Source organism: Convolutriloba macropyga, chromosome 1 (assembly GCF_964194025.1).
Source record: "Convolutriloba macropyga chromosome 1, txConMacr16.3, whole genome shotgun sequence".
Taxonomy (NCBI): Eukaryota; Metazoa; Xenacoelomorpha; order Acoela; family Convolutidae; genus Convolutriloba; species Convolutriloba macropyga.
Window position 1 is genome coordinate 12015928 of NC_134468.1, and position 20214 is coordinate 12036141.

General features: G+C 36.8%; 2 protein-coding genes across 8 annotated transcripts in view; one reads left to right on the plus strand and one right to left on the minus strand.

Annotated features, from left to right (window-relative positions):
• LOC142335017 (uncharacterized) overlaps nucleotides 1-20214 on the minus strand; it is a 102363-nt gene that overhangs the window by 12374 nt on the left and 69775 nt on the right. For all 3 annotated transcript variants that reach the window (XM_075383361.1, XM_075383347.1, XM_075383354.1), the window contains exon 13: nucleotides 2061-2173. In XM_075383361.1, coding sequence (XP_075239476.1) covers nucleotides 2061-2173 — 113 coding nt within the window. The remainder of the gene's footprint in view (nucleotides 1-2060; nucleotides 2174-20214) is intronic.
• LOC142335045 (dihydrolipoyllysine-residue succinyltransferase component of 2-oxoglutarate dehydrogenase complex, mitochondrial-like) overlaps nucleotides 1-20214 on the plus strand; it is a 559039-nt gene that overhangs the window by 2371 nt on the left and 536454 nt on the right. The window lies entirely within an intron of this gene.

Here is a 20214-nt window from a genome sequence, read left to right on the forward strand (position 1 = left end):
GTATCAATAAAGAGAACGCTATCGTCAGTATCAATAAAACGTTCTGCTCGTACCGCAGCTATATTACCGAATATCAAATCACGCCCGTCGGTAAATTGAGCACATTAGACAGCCGCTTTTCGACTTTTAGTAATTAATTAACTCCGTGGCCTACAATTGAAAGACTTCTGAAATTCTAAAAATTTCACATGACAAAGAGGAATGAAAAATTGATCTTGCAATTTCAGATTAGCGATTTAAAATCTAGCAAACCGAAGCAAAAGACTTTTGGGATCTTTTCCGTTTGTGCTGCCCCCCCCCCCCTCCCGTATGTTATGCGCCCCCCAGTTACAGAGCACGTGCCATTACAAAGTAAATCCTTATGTAAAAATAAGGCACGTGCGTCTGGGGGTGCAAATAATATGCACCCATTAAGCTGGGGAGTGGGGGGGGGGGGGGCACAAACGGAAAAGATCCGACTTTTGATATGAAAAAGTATTCTTAAAAAACTTTACCAGGTTACTATTACCGAAAATCATAGTAGCACTAAAATATTGAGTAACATTGCACTATCAGAGACAGAACTTAAAACTACAACACCTAGCCCGTAACCCATTTGTCAAACGATTCAAGGAAAGATACCCAAAGTTTAGTGAATCAATAAAGCCGCAATTTAGCGCTCAATTAAGTTGAGCTGATTCAATTCGGGCAGGAAACATTTTAGATTTCCCATATCAAGAAAGATTGTAAAAAAAGTCACAGGGAAAAAATATTGTATGACAATAAGTCAGAAAAGACGAACATGACCAATATAAATGCTACAAAAGCGTTACAGAATATCTTTACAACTCTAATTTAATTCGCAGCCAAAGTGGTGGTGGATGAGTGCGGGGGTTTGGCTGAGGGGGGGGGGGGGTGGACTTTCAAAATTAAGAACCGCCCTTCAAACCAGTCTCCTCAAAACAGTTTCGGTGAATCGCATACTTATGGACTAGTATTCATCGAACACTAACAAGTTATGCCACTGTTGTTATTGCAACCAGAGTTTCTCTTACGTCTTACGAAATATCGTATGCTTGTGAACGCCATCCTGATTATATTCAACGGTTCCGAATTTTCCAAAGCCTCCAAATAACCATCAGCAAATGTCTTTTGCTCAAATTAGGTACAAGATTTTACAAAATCATTTTTTGTCACAGGCCGTTGAAACTAAACTCACTTCCTTCTGGTGAATTGCTCTTGAATAACAAACAAGAGGATGGCTTTGACTGTAGCTTGCTTTATCTTACGGAGGCTTTCCTCAGTTGGCGAGGATAAAAGCTGGTGGAAGGGGACGTCCAAGCTTCTCAAAATCGGAGGTCATGCCATAAATTTTTGTCTCAAGCGTTCCTCAGCACGCTGCTTAGCAACCTTATGCCCTCGGGCTTTACAGTTTATCCGGTTTCCTTTGACACTAGGGTTATCACAGCGAGGGAAAGACCACTGGAGCACAAAACGGTCAAGCAAAAATTTTGCATTAAAAAGGCAGACACGACTACAATAATTGGTTGAAAGTTCGTTTCAAGCAATAATGATAAAACTTCGTAAGATAAATAAAATGTCACATCAGTTCGTAGTAAAAAAATCACCAGAAAGTTATCAAGATTTTTTATTAATTTGACAGATCTTTGCAAGTGTCACAAAAAATCTTGACAGCATAAGCAAATATAAACCGATTAGCGTCGGGCAAATTGCTCTCGAACGACTGGCGAAGCAAACAATTTTGAAAGGGGCATATTCAACAGAAACTTTCATGGTACAAAACTTATGATTGAAGAGGGATTCGAACTGAAGTGAAATCGAAAGAATGTTCTAGAAGAAAACAGTCAAGCCAAAATTTTGCATAAAAAGAAACACGTTTACAATAATTGCTTCAAACTTCGTTCGAGAGCAATAAATAATTTTTAAAGAATTTGCTCATTCTTGTATCAAATATCAAGAGCAAATCAAAATCTTGAATGCTTCTTTTAAATGAGAGACTGGTACACGGTGCATCAAGTTGCATTTCAATGGAAGATGTCAGTTGAGACTTGGTGACTTACCTAGTTCCCTGTGCAGAGAATCCTTCTGTTCTTGTGAAAGACATTCCCATTTGAAGTGAACGAATTTGAGCTTCCTGTGTTTGTTCTTGTACGTGCACAGGGGCACTGGGCAGCTAAAACAGCAATCAGTAACATTCAATTCTCGTATCCTTAAATTTGTACCGCAATAACCAAATAAGTTATAAGTATGCAGTACAGGTTAAAAGGATAAATGATGGCTGTAAAAATTAAACCTCGTTAAAATAATAACTACTTAAACGTAAAACGCAACGTCATTCAAATGTTGAATCGAAATTCAGAATTATAAAATGTAATATGAAGTCTTTCTTTTCAAAAAAACACTCAATATTGTCATTTAAACTGAAGAAGTGAAATAATCAACGCATTTTTCAAGTGATTAAGCTCAAAATATTTCTTATTAAAAGCACTCTTCTTTTGTTTTGACGTAAATTTTAAACAAAAACTAGCTGTATAGTTTTTGATAAAAATTTTAGAGAGCATTTTGAACAATTTTTCTCTTTTCTCGATAGGTCCTTTGCTTAGAAAAATAAGCGAGAGTAGGATAAATTAAGGAGATGAATGAACTTATTGGGGAGAAAGAAAGAAACGAGGAAAGAAAAATAAAGGTAAGCTCAAATAGCAAAAATGAGCGCTACAAACACTCTAATCTGTGAAGCGTTTCCCCTTGCGCCGTGCCTAATTAGTAAAATTAGAAGCAGACCCGAGAGATAAGAGGCTTCAAGTTTAAAAGCAAAGGGAACGGGGCAGAACTCAGGCGAGGGCTTTTGATGCGGCGTGTTTTGGGATTAAATTCAAAGCACAAAAAGTGAAGCGCAACCCGATATCTGAGCTGCAGAGAGAGAGAGAGAGAGAGAGAGAGAGAGAAAGAAGTAAGTAACTGCAAATGCCAGCAAAGGTTACTTACCAAGTACGTCAATATATGCGAAAATATCACAATGATCGAATGACTGGCGAGTAACTACACTCATGAATTAGAACGGGGCCACAATGGACAACAAACAAATATAACACCACAAAAGTTGGACACAGGGGGCAGGGGGTGGGTGTGGGGGCTCTTTTTCCCCCCGAGCTTCTGTCTTGCACGGAAAAAGGAGACTTAATCAAAGAAGCTCTCAAAAATGAGACAGGAAGAAGGAAAATTGACACTTGGACAAAGCTCAGAAAGATGAACTTAAAAAAGAGGTAATAAAAAAGAAAGAAATAGAAGCAAAAGAACGAACTAGCGAGCGATAACCTTCCGAGCCCATTTCAAATTTCTCTCTCCGCGCCGCCACGGGGGAGGGGGCATTACGGGGCTGCATTTTCCGCTACTAACCGTTGTAGCCTAGCAGTAGCAAAATATACTGCGTTTATTGTAAATTTGGCCCCGTTTCCTTTGCCGTGTTATTCCCGTGTCAATGCTGCTACCCTGTAAGGCTCTAAGTCTGAACGCGGATGACACTTTTATCCCTGGCAGAACAAGTAAGCTTCAGCTGGGAAATGGGGAAGGGGAGGGAGTTGATGGAAAAGAAAATACGTCGTCTGTTATTTTCCCTAATCAATTTTCTAATCCTCATTTCCTCTAATGTGCGTAAAAAGGAGACACGCTAGGCTGTTCCTCACAACATTGACGTAGCATTACCATCATCAGAGACGAGAGAGAAAATAACAAATAAGAAGAGAAGCTAGCAACATCTAATCTATAAAGATACAACATACTTACGCTCTATCACACCAATGTGAAAGAATGGCACCAAAATTAATCAGAGTGGTCGCAACTACACAAAAAAACGTGCGATAATAAACGTGTAATTTATTATTCAAAGTAGAGAAAACACGGAACAGGGAATGCAGATAACGGGGAAGAAAGACCACGGGCTGAACACACACAAAAGGAAAAGTAAACACTTAAATTGGTGCACATTTTGAGTTAAGCAGCAATTTGTGCGATTATTTCCTCTCCGTAAAATTTATTCAGCGCAGCTTTTTGAGACAAATTAGTACGACAGGCTGAAAAACGGGGAAGGTAAAATAGAGTCTATATCTGAGCTCAAATACACCACAGACACACAAGCGAATAAAGACAAGAGCAATCAAAAACAGACTTACCTTTCAAGACAATAGACAATGAAAAAATGGAAGCTAAGCTGGTGCAAAAATAATACAAGGGGGATAAAAGAAAAGGAAGAATAGCGGAGGCAAGGTAGAATGAAAAATGAATAGAGAATTGCAATGTTATGGTAGGCTGCGTTTTAAATGCTCCAGCAGCATTCAATGCCCCCTGCTTTTCACAAATATATCGATCATGCGTTATGGCTGGATAAAAAAGAAAGGAAAACCAGTTCGCTCTTTCCAATTTTCAACACACGCATACATCACACACTCTAGCATAACTAGGCAAACACAGCGAGAAAGAAAGAGAGAGAGAGAGAAAGAGAAATGTTAGGAGCCAAGTTGTGTTCGCTCGTTCATTCATTCATCCCTGTTTATTTTTAAGAAAAGCGAGCACAGTATCTTTTTCAAAACAACAATACAACCAAATTTCACATTGTGAAATGATGCGTTGAAAAGTTGCGCTCGCTCCATTAGTTTCCATTCCGTTCTTTTCCCTCAGATAGTTAGTTATTTAGTTACACGAGCACGCACATTCGATCGAACCTGGCGAGAGAAAGAAAGAGAAAGGGAGAGAGAGAAAACGCGCCGGCTTGCACAAACTTTTTATGCGATGCAAACTTTCCATGCGGCAAATTCACAATTTCACGCATACAAACTGGCGAGGGTAGCGGTAGTTAGTGTGGTTGAAATTTAGGGAAAAGCCGCACAAAATGTGGACTTTTTATTAGAGGTTCCAATAGGAGAGAGTGTGCAATAAGAGCACAAATGGTGCGTGAACAATTGCTAGACCGAAGGGACAAAATGCTACTGCTCTATAGTCGTACAGTGCAGGACAGTTTGCAAACGATGGCACGTAATACTCGCACAAGTTCATGTCAATTTTACCCCCCCCCCCCCCCCCTCTTCTTCTCATCGTAAAAAACCAAATCAAAACAAACCAATTGCAGATATCAAAGCGAGCGATAATAATGCGCCTCAGGTAAACAGAGAGAAAGACAACTTTCACCGATTAAAAAATTGTTCAAAATGAATTTCCTTTTGCTATTTCTGCTCTACAAAACAGTCATATCTAAGCTAACCACAACAGTTTAATAGAAGACATCATGTATCAGCCACATGCATTATGCCAATATTTGAGAAATGCGATAATACAAATTTAAAAGCTATGAAATTGGAAACGGAACCTTTTTAAACCAATTGCTGGCAAATTTCAATAATGATATGCTGAATAGATAAAATCAAATTGAAGACAAAAAACTGAACACAAAAACATAAATTTCTGTTACATCTGAAAATTAGTTTCTGTAACCCTTTAACTCAAATTAAAAACTATAAAAATGCGTCTCTCCTTCATGAAAATTTTGGCACCCAATTTTAAACCATCACACGAAATCCAGTTTATTTTTTGGATTCTGAAAGAAAATTTGATCATTTATTGCTTAACCTAGCCGGCAGACTGCCGGAATAGCTGCAAAAGAGACTTGCGTTCCGTAAAACGCTGATAGAAATGAGTTGGAAAAAGGTTATCGCGACCAGCTTATAATTCAAAGGGGGTGAGCATCATTGAGAACAAAATTTGGTGCAAAAAGTTGTGACCATGTAAATGTTCGAACCCCAATCCGCAGCGTAAGAATCACCCACTCAGGTATCGTGAACTAGTGAATGCTTATCTTACAATCGAATTTGTTTTAGTAACAGACATATTTTTTGAATGTGAGCAATTCAGTTCACGCAAAAAAACGAAATCAAGCGTGAAAAAGTCTCTGAAAGAGTCAAGCGAAAGGATGTTATAGAACAAAAGTACAACGAAAAACAGCGCCAGATTGAAAAAACAAACTCCCCTTATTATAAAAGCATCGATTGAAGACTATGTAAATGCTTGACTACTTCACCATGATTAAGCAAGTTAAGAGCCTGATTTAAATGCCAAAATAACTTCTAACACCTCATTCATAACCGACTAAAAGCCAAACAAGTGACGATCGTGGCTTTATTGATCGTTGCTATCATCGATTGTAGGAAGGTCTATCGTTGCAAATGAGGATATTAAAATTCATTACAGGCCACTTAATTAAGAAAAACATTAAAATAACGGTCATTTAAACAAAGTAGTTTACATAGAGTGGCGCAATATTTGCGCTGCATTTTGACTTCCCTTAGTAATATATCAAACTTCAAACCTAAGTTACCAACCTATAGTTTCACGAAACTAAAATTCAATTATCGACAAGAAATTAACCGAACTATCAAGTGAATATCTTTTAATTTAAAGATGCAAATTTCTCGACTGTAACCAAATATTGAACATTAACGAGTTAATTCAAATCATTGAAATCACTTAGTACCATCTGACAAGAGATAAGGATAAACCACTTTTGGCTGTCCGTTTTATACGCATAAGTAAGACAATTGAATATTTTTTGAGTTGGTGACAACTTACTTTTAACAGTTCCATTGAGATTATCGTTTTGACATTGGGATATCTGGTGAATAGCCACACGAAGCCAAGATAACTGGCGTAGGGTAGTCGAGTGTAATAAGTTTTTCCAAACACTTGATAAAAGTTTCTCTAGTCGAACACTCAATTTTCATTTAGTTAAAACTGTAGGGTGCTAACTTAATTTTGTTTTTCAGCGTAGTTCACACAAAAAAAATGTTATGTAACAGAAAACAGTAAACTTTTGGCAAGGCAAAAAAGGGCTGGCAGTGTACGCCACACTAATATCAACAAATAAAGTTCTGAAACAGGTGAAAATAGCTAGTCAGACAAAAAAACTCGAGAACAAACAAAACGCACAGTTCGAACTATATTGAAACTGACATTGTTTGCTAATGTATTCAAAAAATTAATGCTGGCATGACACGTTTCCATAAAAAGCTAGCCTGACAAAAAACAGCACCAAGTAGCCTACAGTGATTTGTTTATTAAATTGTTCACTTTAGAGAGCAGCATATGATTAACAAACGCTGCACAATAATTTGACCATCAATTAAAAGCGCTCCAATATTTGTTAAAACCAAAAGGTATTTTATAAAATCAATTGTCAACATTAAATATTCAACAGGAAATTGGGCTTCCTTAAATAACTTGACTTCAGCTTAAATAGCTTTTGAACTAAAAACTGACTTCAGCTGCGCGGGTAAGCCTCATTTTTATCAGGAACTGTGCCAGTAACTACATTACAACTATCTATGTCAACAATCTGTAACGAATAATTAATCGGATGTGTCTTAGTAATGATTGTCAAGATTGATCGCATGGAGACTAAAAACTCAGTTCAAAAACAAAGCAAGTTGCAATTCGAACACGCCAACACAAAATGGTACAAAATTTTATAATCTTCGGAAAAATTTGAACATACCTTAAGTTGAAATGTCAGATTAAAACCAAATCTAAATCCAGTTCGTAAGTTAATGTTCAAACCCGAATCACGTTTTTGTTTGTCGATCAAGGTAAAAGCCAGTTAGGCAAATTGATACAGGACGAAAAGGTATTTAAACGGCTTAAATTGTAAAGTAAATATCACAAATACAACTGCCTACAATAACACACGGCTTTGACTCCATTGATCAAACTAAGTCTATGATACTTTAAATTACAGCAATCCAAATCACGCGATACGATTCCAAAATACATTTACGAGAAAATTCAAGATCATATTTGTTGTTGAATGTAAACGGATAAGACAAATAAAACCATGAAATAATCCGCTAAATTGTAAAAAAGGACTCGAAAGCTTGTCGAATAAACACAGATGGCAACCTCGCAAACTTTCAACTAACAAAATGAAGTTAAATAATTTGCTATGTGCAGTTTGTCCAGCTAGCATCTAAACTAGGCAATTCCTTTTTCAAATTTCGAGCTTAAATTGTCATACAAAATGATCACAAAAACAGGTTTATATCGATTTCTTTTGAACAACTTTTTAAAAGTAAACGCCTGAGCAAACAAACTGATGCGTGGTTGAAATTTTGGTTTACAGAGCCCAGTATAGTCGATCATAAACCATTCGAAAAGAATCCTTAACCGTTCACTGGAAAAGTATTCTATACCATTTAAAAAGTTTCCTCAACATAAAAAGTATCTTTAGCTGTTTAAAAAAGAAGAGTTAAAACCATCTAAAAAGTAAACTGAATCATTTAATAGTATTCCTGGCCGTTTAGTAACTTAAACACTTTAAAAACAATCCCTGGCCGTTAATAAGTATTCTAATCCATTAAAATGTATTCTAAACCATGTAAAAAGTATTCTAAAACCATCTAAAAAAGTAATCGCTAAAAAAGAAAGTATTCTAAACCACTTTTAAAACCATCCTTAACCGTTTAAAAAACATTCTAAACCTTTTGAAAAGTATCCTTAATCGTTATAAAACTATCCCAAAGCGTTAAAAAAAGAACGTATTCTAAACCATTTAAAAAATATCCCTAAGCGTTAGAAAACTCACGAACCGTTAAAAAGAGTAGTCTAAACTATTTTAAATCTATCCATAACCGTTAAGAAATATTGTAAACCATTTGAAAGGTATCCCTAAGCGTTAAAAAAACCAATTAACAAAGCAATTTAATGCATCAAAAAAGTTTTAAATACTGTAAAAAATAAACATTTAAAAATACCATTGAGAAAAAAGGGAAACAATTCAAGCTTCGCTTTTAGCGTCGATTTACAATCGTGGTTCAACTCAACGTCGCCAACTAAGTATAAACTGCAGCAAAATCAGCGAAGCAAGCTTCAACAACAAAACAGACCTGTAAACAAGATATGTGAATACGTTTTGAGATTGTAGCTGTTTGTTCTCGAACCGAGAGGCTGTCAAACAAAAGAACCCTCCAAAAAGGGACATTCTTCAATTGGACAAGCAAAGAATGACATTTGAGCTAACAAACGATAGACACACAGACATTACTTAACTTGTTGGTCAAACAAGCACTTCAAATACAAAGTGCGATGGCTCTTTTTGTGCAAAATCGAGCAGTGTCCTTTAGACACTAAGTCAATATTTGCCATGTCGTGAAACCACGATGCACGTGTAAATTAAGAAGTACGTTAGCAAAACTTAAAAGAAGAATGCTTAAAAGAGATTAAGATATCACTGTTCCGCTAAATGTAGGCAGAATTTTGAACAAAGTAGAAACGCAAAGCAAACTTCACAATGTTGAGCTTAACTAACCATATGGTGGTGACTAATACAAAATCCTACTCGAGATATTCGTTCAGTCGACAAAACCTCGCAACATTGGTGGGTACGGAAGGAGAAAAAAGCGCGCCAATCAAGACCTTATTTACCTTCGTTGAGAAGTTCGACATTGCTACATGAAATTGCATGCCAACTGCTGAAATGTGGACGTCAAGAATTTAATTTATGTAACTTATGTAACTTTGTGATCTAATCAGTACAGTAATCATCATCTAACAAGTAAAATTTGTTTAAAGAGGACCTCAACTTCGGTCCCATAGCGCCTTATATTAAGAAAGAGCATTAGAGCAATGCCGCATCACATCAAATTAGGACAGCATCAGTTTTTCATGAAAATGGCTTCAACTGCACAATTTTTGGATTTTTTTTTCAGTTTGTGCCTTATTGGACGTAATGATTTAATGTAAAGGCACGTGCTATGAACCGCGGGGGGGGGGCACCAACGGAAAATATCCTATTTTTTCTCCGTCTCTCTCTCTCTCTCTCTCTCTCTCTCTCTCTCTGTAGAATTGAATGAAAATTTCCACAGCTGTTTCATTTATCTGCTTCTCAAATTGTCACAAAGCTTTTTAATTGCAAAGACAGTTCAAGCATTCAAATGATAATTTCACAATTGGCTAATCATAATACACAACATAATCGGACAAGTAAAACAAAAGAGACATCACGGGAATTGGTCCGTGGCTGCTTGGTTGAAAAAAACAGCCTCATTCATGTCTTACAAATTGGACTTACGTCGAATTCTAGTCAAATTTTACCGGGGAAAAACCTAGCTTTACGGACAAGGGCTAAATACTTTGATTGAAAAGAGCCCAACAACATTGTAAGAATTCGTAATAAACCAAATTGAGTAACAAAACTAGATTGGGTTTTTTTAAATAAGCTGCCGCCAATTAACGCAAGTACTTAAGCGTCAAACTCTGAAAGAAGAATGTTCTGATCACACAAAAATCCGAAACCTAATCGTGATAACAGATTAGGATGCAAATAATTGTCAGACGATTGTTTGAGCAAACGACAAACGAGACTAATATCATTGCTAAAAACTCTAGTTCATTTAGAAAAAGAGAAAAAAAGACCTCACAGCAGTAAATATTCGTTGCGATATTGCTTCTTTCAATTGCAAAAATTGGCTGCAATTTAGTTGCACTTAAAAAAACTCCGAAACAACATACTGGATTTATTGCTCTCTAAGTGGATCGTCAATTATTCAGTGTTCAGTGGATAGTCGATTAAAAACAATGAAAAAGCGGCGTTGAACTGAAACCCATTGGTCCCACAAGACGGCATTACTTTGTGAGCAGAGTCGCTGCTCAGGTGACAATAGATGTTTTAATGAATTATTGCACGCAGAAAAATATGAGTCCCATTGCTTGACGTGAACTGACATGTCGACGCAATGATGTAAAATCTTTCCATCTAATTCTACCAGAAGCGGAAAACGAGATAGCTGGGTTAAACGAGACGTGACCCCAACATGTTATAACAAGATATTTTCTCAATTATGAAGCGAGATCTTGGATCAAATCTATCATTTCAACAAATGGCAGATGACATCCGAAATGCATGCGAACGCTAGATCAAAAAGCAATAAAGAGTGACGTTGTTAATTATACACCAGCAAGTTTTTCTTATCAATTTCTGCAACATGGCTGAATGAAGAGACCGTGTTTCACGTTGATGCAGCGAAAAATATTGGCTATGTTTTTTTTCGGATGCAACCCGCAAGGTAGAGGAGTAGGAATTTTTGTTCTTGTTCCTGAAATCGTCAGTTTTAAGAAACTTAATAGTGTTGTCTTGCCCGACCTTGAGTACCAGGTAGTCGAATTAATCTTCCAGAGCATAAAGCATTGTGCATGCACAATCTACAGACCTCCAAGTGGAAACCTGGAAAGCTTCTTTGAAACGTTTGACGAAAATCTAGCAGGTTACCCGCTGGAATATGAAAATACTTTCTTCCTCGGATATTTTGAATTTTCCCGTAAACATTCAGCATGGGACGAGTTTGATTGTTATAAAGATGAGTTGAATGTGTAAATACCAACTCACGTTAACGGGAACACCTTGGACCTTGTTTTATCTAATTTTCCTATGGACAACAATGTGAAGGTTGATCCTGTCTTGAAATCCGACAACTTCTGCTTGACGTTTGTTGTGGATGCTGTGAGTACCCCTGCGGAACTTGATAGTACGTACAAATTTCAAAAATTCAAGTGAAAATCAGCGAATCGGACTTCCTTGTTTTTTGATATTAAAAATGTCCTGAAGTGTTCGTTTAAAAATTATGATATCGATAGCCGAAACCAACCTGACGAGATTGTCAACGATGTGTTTGCTTTTTTCGAGTCTGCTATCATGCATGTACGAGACACGAATGTTAAAATACTCGAATGTCGTTCATGCGATAGACGACCCCGATACTTTGATGCTGAATGTAATGCTGCAAAACGAACAAAATACAACTGGAACGCAAGCTGAGGAGTTGTCCCAGCACATACAAAAAAGTAAACTATGAAGCTCATTTATTCAATGATCTCTTAACCAAGAAACGAAACGAGTATTTTGCGAACAATCTCTTGTCGATAAGTGTTAAAACTAAGTTTAAAACGTTGAAATTGCTACTGAAACATACGCCGGAAACATTCTCAAACAAGAACTTCCGATAAAAAAAACTTGCTACCGATTTCAATCTGTTTTTACAAACATAAGTTTGATGACAAAAAAAGAGCATTTCAGACAAGCAGCTTGATGTCGGTGTGTCTAAGGACTATCCGGGAAGATTTCAATCTGGTGGACAGTGAGATGGTTGAACGGCACATGGCAGAAGTATCGTCAGCATCTTCATTTAGTGACCCTATGCCAGCTCAGTTATTCAAAAGTTTCTGCAGATCTAACATCGTCGATATTGTTGATATGATAAACAGTGCGCTCACGAGTGGGATATTTCCGAGTATCTTGAAGGAAGGTATTACTAAGCCTCTCCTGAAGCCAGGTGAAGACAAAGAGACTCCTGTTAGCTATCGCCCTGTAACGAATCTGAAATGGTAAGGAAAACTGCCAGAACGTATTGCACACAATTAACGACACATCTTGACGCAATTGACAAATGGCCCGTCATGCAATCAGCATACCGTCAAAAGTCACTCTACAGAAACTAGCCTGATTTGGTTCTCAAACGTGATATGCAAAATGACATCCAGAAACAAATCCTTGTTGATGGTGTCGCTTAACCTCAGCAGCGCTTTTGATACAGTTCAGCACCACCTCATGACTGACATCTTGAAGCCTTTTGGTCTCCGCGGCGCTGTTGCAAACTTTTTTGATACGTATCTTCGAGACAGAACAGTGAAAGTCCTAGTTGCAAATGTTCTAGCAGATTCTATCGAGCAACCAACCGGTGTTCCGCAAGGGAGTATTCTAGGGCCTTTGCTCTTCCTACTTAATCTTAATTCTCTATTTCAAGTACTTGACGCGATTGCGTGCCTCTATCATTTTTGCGCTGACGATTCTCAATTGTTATTTGAAATACATGAAGGACGATTATAATCGAAATGTAAAGAATTAGTTAAACGAGTTGAAGTGTTTTGACTCGTTGAAGTTGAAAATCAACAAAGACAAAACTGAGCTAATAGTTTTCAAGCCCAACACTTTTGACAGGAACATCCCAAAAAAAGCATTGTTCGGAGAACTTGTCATCGAATAACCTTCAATCAGAATACTGGGTTTTCTTTTCGACAATTCCTTGATCAAGATCAACGTCATTTATTTGTCAGATGCTACATTTCATCGCGACTTGACTATTGTAATGCATTATATTATTACTGCCTACCTGAAAAAAGACTGAAAAAGCTTCAGAAAGTCCAGAATGCCGCAGTACGCTTTATTTTTGGAAAACCTCGTTCAACAAGAACAACACAGCTGATGAAAGAGCTGCATTAAATACCAATTTAACAACGAATTCAGTCTAAAGTAGGCTGTCTTATGCACAAGGTGAAGAACAAAAATGCTCCCGCGTATCTGTAAAGTCTGTTCCGACTTAATGTTAACTCTGCTAAGCCAAATAGGCGTGAAATGTTTCGGGTGCCTACTGGTAGAACAAATTTCCAGAAAGCTGCTTTCAAGAACAGTGGATGCCGCTTCAGGAATGACCTGCTTAGAAAAGAAGTAAATTACAAAGTGTTCAAGCAGATGCTAAAAACGATGTTTTGTGCCAAGCCTACTGATTCTTATTGATGCACTTTTGAGATCAGAAAAAGTGCTAAAGCCTCCATCATCATCATCATCTAACGATTCGGGTGCTCAATTCTACCACTTTTGCCTGCTTCAGTGGCAGGGTCACTGTACAGGTTTTGCTACCCGACATTATTGAAGTAAAATAAATCAAACCAAACCAGACAAATTTTCATCAAACTAGAGTCGTAAACTCATGCCAATTGAGTAGAAAATTGTCAGATAAGAGCGCCGTTTACATCAGGCAAAACTCAACAAGTCAAGCAGAAATCTGTCTAGCAAAAACTTGCTTCAAACTTGGTTCGAGAGCTATTAGATATTGCTCGAGAATAATTAGCAACAGCTGGTAAAACAAACTCAAAAAAGCCTTTGACAATAAAACAAGAACTGATTACGTTCCATTTTTTTTCTTAAAAATGAACTAAGCAAAAATATATAACTAGAAGATTGAGGAAGCGCAGAATTTCCATGGTTCACTTCTTTTAGCATCGTTGGCATTGAAATAGTCCTTGAAAAACGAATTGAGTTGTAAAATGACAGCCCGCTTTTCTTACGAAAAGCAAAATTTTGACGTATAGAAATCTAATAAATTTTGGTAACGTTAATCATTCTTCGTTTTCAGACTTTCATGAAGTTATTACAAATTGTGTAAAGTAATGGGGCTAAACAGCTGATCATCAATTGTTTTCTCTGATCATAAATTAGTTGGCTGTGGTCAATTGATTTTCAATCGAATAGATTATGCTCAATTTAACAGCAAATAGCATCAAATTTGAGCATCAGACAAGGCGTGTATACGCAAAAATTAAATGCTGTTAAACGACCGCCCAATAAAATCGGTTTAATTTAGTTAAAGAGCAGTTTGAATGTAAAACGACAACCATGAAACAAGATAGCGTAAAAACGTAAACTTGATGCAGCATATGATAACAATCAGGATATTACTGCTAATGCTCTGCGGCTCATACAAAGAACTTCACCGACTAACGTCGGAAAAATTGCCCTCAAACGCCTATTGGGAGCTCTAATCTATAGAAGCCTGCTTCAATGGGGAGTAACTAAAATCGCTAAAGAGGCTTCAAATGACGTCATAGGATATTATATACCATTATAACCACTCGAAAAAATTAAAGTGTAAAAATGACACCAATTTTGGCACTTTGAGCTCAGCTGCTTAAATTTGCGAATGAGAGAGAAACTTAGATCACGCAAAACGAAAAAGTCAAGGGCGCAAAAGTCACTCGAAAAGTCAACTCGGTCAAGCAAAAATTTTGCAATAAAAAACCAGCACGTTTACAATAATTGCTTCTCAAACTTCGTTGGAGAGCAATTAAAAACAGTTGGAAAAATGGATCTGTTCCGTTTGCCCCCCCCCCGCCCCCGTTTCGTATGCTCCCCCAGTTACAGAGCACGTGTCATTACATGGTAACTCGCTATGTAAAAAAGGCACGTGGGTCTGGGGGTTACAAATAATATGCACCCACTAAGCTGGGGGCAGAAAAGTAAAAGATCCCAAAAAATTTCCTTGAAAACATTCAGTAAAAAACGAATGTACTTCAGGCTGAACTTAGTACACTTCTTGCTTCATGAAAACTGATGAATTAGGAAGCTTACCAGCCTATTGTATTTCAGATAGGAAAGAAACAGAAAAGTATTTCAGATAAAACAGATAAAAGAAACAGAAAAAAGTCGAGATCTCTTAGCAAAAAATGACCCAAATCAATCAAAATCATCATTATAATTAGAAATTTAGTCTAGCAGTCATTCAATCGGGTACAACAAGAACTTTTTTCGTTTTTGAAGAAACAACTGACGTCCGTCCCTAGTCGACTCAAATGGTTATCTTGCATGATTACCATTAACCTCGCAATACAGCATCACCTTTCTCTTAGCAATACAGCATCACCTTTTTAAAAACTTTCTGCGCAAAATGAGAACAGGCTTCTATATATATGGACGGAACAGTCAGCCCCCCCCCCCCCCCCCCCCCCCATGAAACATCACAGCGGTGTAATTAAATTTACCGTAAGAACGCACTGTATTTTAAACTTACATCAATATGCTAGGCTCTTGGAGCAAAGCGTTGAATCAATGCTATACTAACTAAAATGCAAATTAACAAGACAGCCATTTGGTCTCGAGTCGTGGTAACAATTAGGTTAACTCAAAAATAGGGGAAAAACGATTGCTCCATAACTAAAAATGGTTCAAGAAAAAAACGAATTACTCATTTTTATTCCACTTCTTCAGCTAATAATTACAGCTTTCTAGCTATTAAGTAAGTCATATGGAATATAACGAGAATCAATTCGATAAATATATCCTTCTATTCACGAATTCAGCAAAAACCAATATTTCGCAAAAGTCTTAAGAATTTACAATCAATCGATAGAAAACAAATAAAGTTTAAACGGTTAGAAACGATAAGAGATCAAGTTTGCATAAAAATACGTTGAAGGTAAATGTTAAACTAGACCCAAATTGGGCAATTTATAGCCCAGTACATAATAGCCGGTCGACAAACGTCGTTCTGTTGTTCGCTAGCTAATAAAAATAAAGCGTGAAAGGGGTGGAACAATAAATTAAATGAATTTGACCCATTTCTGACAAGTAAGTGACGCTTTTGTCGGTCAGGGTTAATCTCAAAATGTTTGCTGATGACTTCTAAACAAAGATTAGGTTCATGATTCCTTTGGAAGATAACGCAAAATTTGCAATCTAAACAACAGCCGAAACAAATTTAGCAAGTTTTTGTTTGTTTCTTGTCTTTGGGTGATTCTCTCTTTGCGTATGTACATTGCCCGTAAACAGACTTAGAGTTGTTATAGCGGCGGTGAACAATTAACCCGTTTCGAGTTCACTCTAAAAATAGGTCATCTAACTCGCCCCCTGAAAAGTTCCTTGGCCGACAACAAAGAAACGTGAATGTCCTACAATACCACTTTCAACATACAGACGCGATCATGTAGTCACTATACAATTTTGTAAGTCAGTCGGTCACCCTAATTACATACAGTCTAAAATAGCCTAACAGTCGAAAATAAAACACTCGACCTTGGAACATAATCGCTCAATAATTTTACCAAAATTGTGAAACTATCTGAAATGTGGTAATTTTGCATACATAAACTGAATTTAGCTTATGGATAAGGTAAGAAAGGATGGATACAAAAAACCCAAAAAATAAAGAGTTGGGGGGTGGGGGTTCGGTTTCAAAGACTGAATGGAAACAGTTACGAACAGCTACGATAGCAAAGTTGTTTGGTCAATATAGGCAACAAAGTTGGATTATCTGGCAATAACAGAAGCAAGTTAGAAAAGATAAGAATTTGAACTGAATTCACAGTTTGTTTAAACAACTCAATTTAGAATCAGAAGCGACACGCGTTTGCAATAGCAGAGCTTGTCTTAGATGTCAGTTCAATTTCACACTCGAGCTGTTCCAACCAAAATATGCCTCACTTCTCTCCTCTTACAGAACTAGGAAAAATAAGACACACTCACTTGGGAAAAGCTTCCGCTTTCTGCGGCGGCGACACTAAACTCAGTCCCTACCACGAAGGAAGTATGGATTTATGCAAAAAGAGAAAGATAGAATAGCTCTATGGCAGATAGCAGGGCTTAAAGTTCATCCTAATTAGGCGTAACAATTAGTGTCGGTTGTTGTCTGTCGAAAGCATTGACGTCAACAAAACACGCAAACGCCACTGACTAATTTACAGTTTACAGATAGACAACGAGATGTTGGTTAGATATCATTGACTAAATTAAGTCGTGAATTTCATCGACAAAACAGGACTTCAGAGCCTACAATTACTTACTGAATTTTTAAAAACCAGAATTATCATTTTCCCTTTACCAACGCAAACAGACTTTCCTTCCGATAATTACGATAAAAAATTATAAATAATAATTATGACAAATAAATCAAAAAAATGCATAACAATGCGAATTACGCGGATAACCCCCTCCACCTAAACACAGAATTTTTAATCATAATTTAACTCATTTAAATTTTTCTCAAATATTGCAGCTATTCTAATAAATGTCACTAAATTACCAGACCTATTAAAATTCAAACAAAAACTTAACAGGACAAATTCTGAAATAACAACCAAAACTTTCGAGAATGAAGGATTGACTAACTACACAAAATTAGCGACAATATATTACACTGACAAAGTATTACACACACAAAAATTCAGACAAAGTTTTACATAAAAACTACTAGATAACTACCATCAAATCGTTAGAACGATCAACAAATAGAAAAAAAACGGCTTACCTTGGCTATTTGATGGACCGTGCAAAATTTAAAAAAAAACAAATAATGAGACAAGCGGGCAAAACTCAAATCGTTTGAGTACTAATTTCTATTTAGAAAGTCAAGTGGTGCATAAGTAGTTCAAAACCGAAAAATCACATTGGAACAAAATAGAACTAAATGTCAGAATGTCCAATTCATCAAAATCAATGACTTCATTTTGGAACCCTTAAAACGACGAACATAGTCTACAGAAGGCCAAAATAGCTGGTAAACAGACTAGCGCACCGTAAAATTAACATAGAAACATACCCGGCAGATTGCCGGAAAATCGCCGCCGTTGATTCCAATAAGCATGATTGGGATTGAAAGAATAGAAGATATTGAAAAAAAAAGATTTTTGTACAAAAACATTTTTTAAGTCCGATTTATTTTGATGGCATTTCGTAGTTGAACATAACGTACTTCTGTTTCTTAGAGAGAAGCTACAGGGGCTACTATCAATACCAATAAGCATTAGAGATGGTAACTAAGACTTATAGGAACGACGTTCAAATAGCGGGCATATAAAATTGGGCTTTATGGGTTTATCCCGTTTCTACTTCTGACTTCAATTTTTTATACTGACTCTGTTCATTTTTAATTGCTTTGCTGAGCAACTGATGTTCAAAATCACTTTTAGCAGAAAGAGAGAAGAGAGAAACTAGCCTAGAGAAGTCAAAAAGATATCACGCAAAATGTTGAAAAAGCGGCAAAATGAGGTAAAGCGAAACATTTTTTTATTCGACGAAGTAAAAAAACATAGCAGGACAAGTCCTGACGTACAATTCAAAGAATTTTCATTGACTTTACAAACAATTAGACCTAGAACGGACAATGAGTGAATTGGGAAAGCCATTTCTAAAAAAAAATCATATGAAAAGAAACAAAAAAAAAACAGAAAATCAATGTCAAAATGCTGCTAGGGAGAACACAAAACCACTAGTGAAATATGTAATTTTGATTCTAACAAAAAACTAAGTCCAGAATGAGCTGTGAATGGAATGGGAAAACTATTTAGAAAATCCGATCCAAAAAAATCGAAAAAACAGTAAAAATCAGAGTGAAATTGCCGCATGTGAACAAGAAAACCACTACCGAGAAACCGAATTTTTGTTCAAACACCGTTTTCTCACTCTACTTTAAAATTAGAGCAAAAAATTCACGCCGCAAAACCACTCGCTTTTTCGCTCCATTTCCTGTTTCAGCGTGACCAAAATCACCACTCCAATTTGACTTCAAAAATCATGAAAATGTGTGAACAGATCTTAAAAAAAAGACAGCGCCCCAATACAATTCAAAATCTTTGAATTGTAAAAAAGGAGCGCTATAATAGCCGGCTGAGAAGATGAGGGCGGCTATTAAACAGATACAGACATGAGTTGGAACAAAGTTATTGCGGCCACGTTAATTCAAAGGCGATGAATATTCGAAAACATTTTTTTGACAACATTCGAACCCCAATCACCGGAGAAAGATTCGGAAGCATTAACCACTCCGCTATCCGTCCCTTGTCACAGTTAATCCTACTACCAATTTTGTTTTAGCAACAGTATTAATTTCTTTGAGTATTTGTTTCTATTTTGAAAGTTCTTCGAGTATTAATTTCTATTTTTAAAGTCAAGCGACACAAAAGTAGTTAAAAACCTATGGCAATTTGATGCACAAATAACTCCAAGCTTTGGAACAATGCAATAATAATAACACTGCAAAATCAAATTGGAAAAAAATAGAACTAAATGTGAGATTATCCAATTCATCAAGGTCAAAGAATTTATTTTCGAACATTTAAAACGACAAACAAGTCCTACAGACGGCCTGAACAGCTCCTAAATAGACTTGCGCGCCGTAAAATAAACATAGAAACAGATACAGACATGAGTTGGAAGAAACTTATAGCGGCCACCTTAATTCAAAGGGGTTGCATAATCGAAAACAATTTTGACAACGGAGATGTTCTAACCCCAATCACCGGAGAAAGATTCGGAAGCATTAGCCACTCCACTATCCGTCCCCTGTCACAGTTAATCTTACAACCAACTTTGTTTAAGCAACAGAAATAATTTCTGAATGCGAGCAATTTAGGTCACGCTAAAAGCAAGGAATCACGCGTGAAAAAGCCACTGAAAAAGTTTAGCGAAAGCGTGTTCTAGAACAAACGTAAAACGAAAAAGAGCATTAGAAGACCAAATACCCTAGAGCACCGCAATTTCGCTACGGTCCGCTTACACGTTCGGTGCTATGAAAAAACAGAGCAGACACCTCAAAATTGCAGAACTTTTTTAATGAATAGCGCACCAAATGAAGAGCC